General features: G+C 40.2%; 1 protein-coding gene across 4 annotated transcripts in view; it reads left to right on the top strand.

Moving 5' to 3' along the window:
• Nucleotides 1–7,966, top strand: part of PIK3R3 (phosphoinositide-3-kinase, regulatory subunit 3 (gamma)) — a 153,273-nt gene that overhangs the window by 141,499 nt on the left and 3,808 nt on the right. For all 4 annotated transcript variants that reach the window (XM_011946723.1, XM_011946737.1, XM_011946732.1 and 1 more), the window contains 2 exons: nt 5,313–5,387; nt 5,853–6,023. In XM_011946723.1, coding sequence (XP_011802113.1) covers nt 5,313–5,387; nt 5,853–6,023 — 246 coding nt within the window. The remainder of the gene's footprint in view (nt 1–5,312; nt 5,388–5,852; nt 6,024–7,966) is intronic.

Genomic DNA, 7,966 nt, shown 5'->3' with positions numbered 1-7,966 from the left:
CCCAAATGTCTATCAGTGACAGACTGGATTAAGAAAATGTGGCACATATACACCATGGAATACTATGCAGCCATAAAAAAGGATGAGTTCATGTCCTTTATAGGGACATGGATGAAGCTGGAAACCATCATTCTCAGCAAACTATCGCAAGAACAGAAAACCAAACACCGCATTTTCTCTCATAGATGGGAATTGAACAGTGAGATCACTTGGACACAGGAAGGGGAACATCACACACTGGGGCCTATTGTGGGGAGCGGGGAGGGAGGAGGGATAGCATTAGGAGATATACCTAATGTAAATGACGAGTTAATGGGTGCAGCACACCAACATGTCACATTTATACATATGTAACAAACCTGCATGTTGTGCACATGTACCCTAGAACTTAAAGTATAATAATAAAAAATAAATAAATAGAAAAAAAAAAGGAGTTCTGTGGGGGGTGGTGTGTTCTGGTTTTATTTTTTGTTTTTACAACTTTATTGAGATACAGTTTACATCCCATACAGTTCACCCATTTAAAGTGTATTATTCAATGCTTTTAGGATGTTCACAGGTATTTACAGTCATCACCACATATTTTAGAACATTTTCATCATCTTAAAAAAAACCCTGCACCCTTTACTTATCATCCCTATTACCCCTTGCATCTAGCCCTAAACAACTGCTAATCTACTTTCTGTCTCTATGGATTTGTCTGTTCTGGACATTTCATATGAATGAAAATAATGTAAAATGTATTCTTTTGTGACTGGCTTCTTTCACTTAGCATGATGTTTTCAAAGTTTGTCTGCGTTGTAGCATATATCAGTATTTCATTCCTTTTTATGGCCAAATAATAGTCTGTTGTATAGTTATACCACATTTTGTTTAATCATCACCAGTTGGTGGACATTTGGGTTGTTTCTGTCTTTTTGGCTATTTCAGTAATGCTGCTGTGAACATTTATGTACAGGTTTTTGAATGGATATGTATTTTCATTTCTCATGGGTATATGCTGAGGAGTGAAATTCCTGAATTATATGGTAATTATCGGTGTTTCACTGAACAACTGCCCAGACTGTTTTGCCTAGTGGTTGCACTATTTTACATTCACACCAGTAGTGATAATTTGGGTTTCTTAAAGTAATGAATCATTCTTTATTTCTTTTTTTTTTTTTGAGATGGATTTTTGCTCTTGTTGCAAAAGTGCATGCAATGGAGTGCAATGGTGCGATCTTGGCTCACTGCAACCTCTGCCTTCTGGGTTCAAGCAATTCTCCTGCCTCAGCCTCCTGAGTAGCTGGGATTATAGGCGTGCACCACCACCTCCAACTAATTTTTGTACTTTTAGTAGAGATGGGGTTTCACCATGTTGGCCAGGCTGGTCTCAAACTCCTGACCTCAGGTGATCCACCTGCCTCAGCCTCCCAAAGTGCTGGGATTACAGGCATGGAGCCACCGCACCTGGCCTCATTCTTCAATATATTTCTGATAACTAAATTTTTATAAGCGATTTTTCTTTTTAAAGTATTGTATACATTATCCCACTTTGTTTTTATGTAGAGAATATGTCTGTCCATAAAATTTGGTGGAAGACACGTTTCATTCCTTTTTTTTTTTGGAGACAGAGTTTCACTCTCGTTACCTAGGCTGGAGTGCAGTGGTGCGATCTCGGCTCACTGCAACTTCTGCCTTCCAGGTTCAAGTGGTTCTCCTGCATCAGCCTCCCAAGTAGCTGGGATTACAGGCGTGCCCCACCACGCCTGGCTAATTTTTTGTATTTTTAATAGGAACAGGGTTTCACTGTGTTAGCCAGCCTGGTCTCGAACTCCTGATCTCAGGTGATCTACCTCCCTCGGCCTCCCAAAGTGCTGGGATTACAGGCATGAACCACTGTGCCCAGCCACATTCCTCATTTAAAATAAATAAATAAATAAATAAATAAATAAATAAGTCTATTCCAAGCTCCCACTGGCCTGGTTACATTAAAAATATTTAATCTCTGTTATCATTCCTACCTCCTACACAGACTGACACTTGGATCATATAAGAATGTCATCCTGAAGTAGTGCCAGAAAATTAGAGGAGCACAAGGTCTTTTGTGCCTCCCTTTTGACTGCTGAAAATTCCAAGGTGTCCTTCACAGTAATCTCATCACTGGCCACCAACAGATGCTGCATCGTAAAACCTCATTCTCCATCCAGGATGCCCTGTGCATGAGGCACTGTTTTCTGACTGAAACACAAGCTCTCTTCCTCTTAAAGTGTGGTAGTTGGGCTGTAAAACCAATTAGATCTTTAGAAAGGACACCATGTAATACATATTTTTTCCCTTACTTGCTGGGGTAGGGCTACGAAAAGATATGCTAACACCAGCTATTTTTTCTGTCTTGTATTTCTTAAGATTACTTTGATGTAATCTATGGAAGTAGTGTTTTTCCCTTCTTTTTTTTTTTTTTAAAGAAGAAATAGCTGCGCCAAAGAGAGATGGGTCCAAGACCATGCCAAAAAATATGTATATATAGTATCCTTTCTAAAAATCTAATTGGTTTTACAACCCAGTTACCACACTAACAGAATCAGAACTGGATGTTAGGTCTTTGAATGTTTTGCCTTAGATTTTTCCTGTAGAATTTATTGCATTATTTGTAATCAGTGCATTATTCAATAACATTAAATGTGAATTAACATATTTACTAAAGTTATTAGAGGTTTTTGAAAATGGTTTTTAAAATCTAATCAGCTCCTGGCATTGTTAATAGGTTTGTAAGGGCTCAGAACTAGATAAGTCTTTGAAATGGACTTTTGGGAGATTGGAAAAGCTGCCTAAGTCAGAAGGTAGGCGCCATCATAAATGGAGGGTGGAGCAAAAGCAGTTTTTCTTTTTCTTTTTTTTTTTTTTCATTAGGAAAGTGCTAGGAAATGGGTTCCTAACACTGTGTGTGACAGAAAGAGAGGCTCAGTTTGAAGAGGTTGGTGGGTAAAAGAAAATGGGGATTCAAGAGAAAATGTGGTACATTAATTCAATTCACGCCTTTTTTCCCAGTGTGCTTATTTCTTTGATAAAGAGAAGGTCAGTTTCTTTGAGGATAGAAAACTTTGGGTGATAAGAATGCTTAGAGGAGTGCATCTGGATATTTTGATGACAGATATGGTGTGGGGGAGGGGGTTTGTTACTAAATCAGTTGTATCAAGATCACATATTATCTATTTTCCAGTCTCCCTAAGCATAAGAAATGAAATCCCAGTTAACTAAAGGGCAAGTCTTACTGAGAAAGACTGTGAAATCTGTCTAACAGAACTTTAAAATTAGGTGTGATGCCAAGTTATCTTGTGTACTTGGGGTCAGAGAGAGAGAGAGGATGATCCTGGAGTTGTGAAGATTTTGTTTTTGGTTTTTTTTGTTTTTTTTTTTTTTGAGACGGAGTCTCACTCTGTGCCCCAGGCTGGAGTGCAGTGGTGCAATCTCGGCTCACTGCAAGCTCCGCCTCCCAGGTTCACGCCATTCTCCCACCTCAGCCTCCTGAGTAGCTGGACTACAGGCGCCCGCCACCGCGCCCGGCTAATTTGTTGTATTTTTAGTAGAGACGGGGTTTCACCGTGTTCGCCAGGATGGTCTCGATCTCCTGACCTCGTGATCCGCCTGTCTCGGCCTCCCAAAGTGCTGGGATTACAGGCGTGAGCCACTGCGCCCGGCGAACATTTTGTTAAAAGCAGCCCACCAGCAAATATTTACTGACAGTTGAATATCTATGTGCATGTGCTGTTTTGATAATTGGTAACATAGCCACGAACAGGACAGACCCCTTTGATTACAGCAGCTTACATTTTATTGGGGAGATAGACATAAACAAATACAAATATAAAATAGGCCTGGCATAGTGGCTCACGCCTGTAGTCCCAGCACTTTGGGAGGCCAAGGTGGGCAGATCACCTGAGGTCAGGAGTTCGAGACCAACCTGACCAACATGGTGAAACCCTGTCTCTACTAAAAATACGAAAATTAGCTGGGCGTGGTGGCGCATGCCTGTAGTCCCAGCTACAGAGGCAGAGGTGAGAGAATTGCTTGAATCCTGGAGATGGAGGCTGCAGTGGGCCGAGATCGTGCCATTGCATTCCAGCCTAGGTAACAGAGCGAGACTCCATCTCAAAAAAAAAAAAAACCAAAACCAACCAACTAAACAAAAATATAAAATAATGGATTTTAACTAAGTGCTATGAAGATGATAAAACAAGGTAAAGTGTAGAGAGTGACTGGGGACTGCCTTAGTTGGGACAGTTAGGGTCGTCCTCCCTGAGGGGATGGTGTTTATGATAAAACCTGAATGATAGGAACCTTGCTTAGTGGGTAATGATGAATGAAGGTGCTTTCCACTCATCCACCCTAGTTTTAGACTGTTGGCCATCTGAAAGGAACAAAATGTGCTGGTTTACCTCATTTTACATCTAAAATACTGGTACATTTTAAGAGATACTATGATTTTCTTTTCTTTCTTTCTTTTTTTTTTTTTTGAGATCGAGTCTCGCTCTGTCGCCCACGCTGGAGGGCAGTGGTGCAATCTCAGCTCATTACAGCCTCTGCCCCCTGGTTTCAAGCTTAATTCTCCTGCCTCAGCCTCCTAGTAGCTGGGATTACAGGCATGCACTACCACACCTGGCTAATTTTTGTATTTTTAGTAGAAACGGGGTTTGATTATGTTGGCCAGGCTGGTCTTGAACTCCTGACCTCAGGTGATCCACCTGCCTTGGCCTCCCAAAGTGCTGGGATTACAGGCATGAACCACTGAGCCCAGCCTGGATACTATGATTTTCTTGGTAATGAAGTTCACTCATTAATTACTCAGATTGCCACCCTGAATTTCTTGTGGCCTGCTTAAATGCAAAAATAGATCTTGAAGTTTTTAGTTGAAATATTAAACTTAATTCAGTAGGTCACACGGAAAGTGGGTTCTCAGGCTTAGTGGAGATTGCAAATGTGACACCATGCTCACCTAACTAATGTTTTCAGAAACAAACGTCCCACTGTGAGTGCGAGTATGTATGTGCTTATGGTGGCACATCTTCCAGCAAAGAAAAATGAAAAGTGAAGGGCCCAATTTCAAGTAGCCCTTTATGTTTCTGCCTTTTTCCAGAAAAGATTAGTTCCTCTTGGTAGTAGTTGAAAGAAAAGTAATGAGAGACTAATTTTGGGAAATTTTTGCCCACTCTTTGTGGGATTAGGAAAAACAAGAGGTGTCTAGACTCTAGAAGTTTAGTCGGCTCAGACATACCTACTTTGTCCAGTCAGAGTTTGCATAGATACTGACACTGATGTCTTTCCTCTGGCAGATGGCTCAATCACAAAGGGGTGAGACAGAAACGCCTGAATGCCTGGCTGGGAATTAAGAATGAGGATGCTGATGAGTAAGTTCTCTCTAGACTTTCGGTCAGAGGGCTTTGTTATCAATATAAGACATGCGCCTTGTTTATACATGGTAAATATTGGTTGTCATTGTCACTTGAGGACATTGAATCTAGAACTTTGACTCTCTTTTGAATTGAATTGAATTGCCTGAAAGTACCCTATAGGCACTGGAGTTCAGAGACCTGCTTCTGAACTCAAAATCTGGATGTATAAGCTACTTTGAGTATAGCTACTCAAAATCTGGATGTAAAAGCACTGTTACTCAGATGTTCATATTTCAGCTTATTGGATGAAACATGAATTCTGTGCTTTATGCACCATAGCAAGTAATGAAGCTAACACCCAACGAATTGCAATTTTGCTTTGTCATTTGTGGTTTAAAGATTTAGAACAGTGTTTTATTTATGAATTTGCTTTTAGATAGAAGTAACTTGTTAGAATAACAATTAACATTTAATTTTTAGGAACTATTTTATCAATGAGGAAGATGAAAACCTGCCCCACTATGATGAGAAAACCTGGTTTGTTGAGGATATCAATCGAGTACAAGCAGAGGACTTGCTTTATGGGAAACCTGATGGTGCATTCTTAATTCGTGAGAGTAGCAAGAAAGGATGCTATGCTTGCTCTGTGGTGTAAGTCTTCTCTGGGGATGTAGCCTTTTGAAATCTCTTGCATTAATTAATATGAAATCAACCCCTCGTAAAATTCAGATGAAATTAGTTAATGTACAGTAATGAGGACCCATGGCTTGGATCATAACTATTAGTACAAAAAAACCCAGCTTTATGAGAAATGATATCTGAAATTATCCTGGAGTTTTAATTTACATGGTAAGTAGATTAGGCCCTGCAGTATTGCTGTTGGATTTCAGGTATCTGCGAAAGGTAATGTGAGATCTTAAACTGAAAAAAAAAAAATCACTTAATTCTTTAGTAGTATCCTATATGCCTAGTATGGTCTCCAGTGTCAGATTAGGAAAGGCTTGATTAAATAGAACTGTTTTTACTTCAGAAGGAAAACTCTATCTAAAAATTTAAATTATATGTTATTCTGTGATGTAGTGATAGGAAATGTGGACGTGTTTTCTGTTAAGATAATCATGTGACTCTTGAGAAAAGCCTATTTTCCTTGTAATGGAAAGTGAAATTTTGGGGATAACTAACTGTGCCTCAGTCAGATTTTTGCCTGAGTGTAGAATATATTCCTTAAGAAGGCAAACATCTTCATTGACAAAAGCCACACTTAGAAAAGAGTTACGATGGTGCCAGATATACTGGGTTCAGCTCCTGGCTCTACTGCTTACTAGCTGGGTAACCTTGGGTAAATTACTTAGTCTTTGCCCAGTTTCCTTATCTGTAAAATAAGGATAATACCTACTTTAGGGTTTTTGTGAGGATTAAATGAGCTACTCTATGTCATACAATATGCTTTTAACATAAGAAGTAAATGTCACCTACTAATATTATGATGATGATGCTACTGATGGATGTGGCAGAAGGCAAACAAAGTGACAAAGTGATTGTGCCCTTAGAGGGCAAGGTGGAGAAGATAGAGGAAAGACATTCATATTAACAGATTGCTCAGTGCTTTATGTGATCATCTTGTTTGTAGCGCTCTACTTCTGTCATGGAGTCAGAGTTTGAATCCAAGTTTACATGGTTTCAAAACCCACATTTTTCTATTGCACCAGGCTTTTTTCATTTCACCAAATATCCAAGATGAATAGAACCACTGTGAAATAAGTATCATTAGTAGGCTGTGCACATATGGAAGGGTTAATTCTAGTGGAGAAAGAGCGGATTGGGAGGTTTTGTGGAAAAGACATCTGAGATGGACCTCAAAAAGATGAATGGGATGTCTTACGGTTGGAAAATGGGGGAGGAGTTGAAAAGTGCATTGAATTACTGTTATCCAAAGATAGAACTACTTGCAACATTTCATTTCTCCTTGACTTGGGCTATTCAAGTTATCTGAGTGGAAATATAGGTGAGGATGGTTCTTGTAAGACTTTGGGTCTTCTAAGAATAAGGAAGGCAGGAAGCCCAGTTGCTCACTCTCACTCAGGTTATTGGGTGGCAGCCTGTAGGTTCAGGACTTGGTTGGAGTCCTTACATAAACAGGTTAATCAAAAACTACCCTTGGCTGGGCGCAGCGGCTCATACCTGTAATCCCAGGATTTTAGTAGGCTAAGGCAGGAGGATTCCTTGAGCCCAGGAGTTCACGACCTGCCTGGGCAACATAGCAAGACCCCATTCCTACTAAAAATAAAAAAGTAGCTGGGCATGTGGCTCACACCTGTAGTCCCGGCTACTTGGGAAGCTGTGGTGGGAGGATCACTTGAGCCCAGGAGTTTGAGGCTACAGTGAGCTGTGATCAAGCCACTGTACCCTAGCCTTGGTGATAGAGCGAGACCCTGTCTAAAAACAAAAGGAAAGGAAACATTTACATTTATGGTTGTTTTAACGCCTGTATCTGTGGCCAAGTCTGTAGGGAATGGGGATGCAATTTTACAAGCTTTGCCTGGTTAACAAAAAACACTTATCTGCGTAACAGTTGCTCTCAGACTTCTGGCCAT

This window comes from Colobus angolensis, unplaced genomic scaffold (genome assembly GCF_000951035.1).
Source record: "Colobus angolensis palliatus isolate OR3802 unplaced genomic scaffold, Cang.pa_1.0 Scaffold106, whole genome shotgun sequence".
Lineage (NCBI taxonomy): Eukaryota > Metazoa > Chordata > Mammalia > Primates > Cercopithecidae > Colobus > Colobus angolensis.
This window is presented reverse-complemented; position numbering and strand designations above follow the sequence as displayed.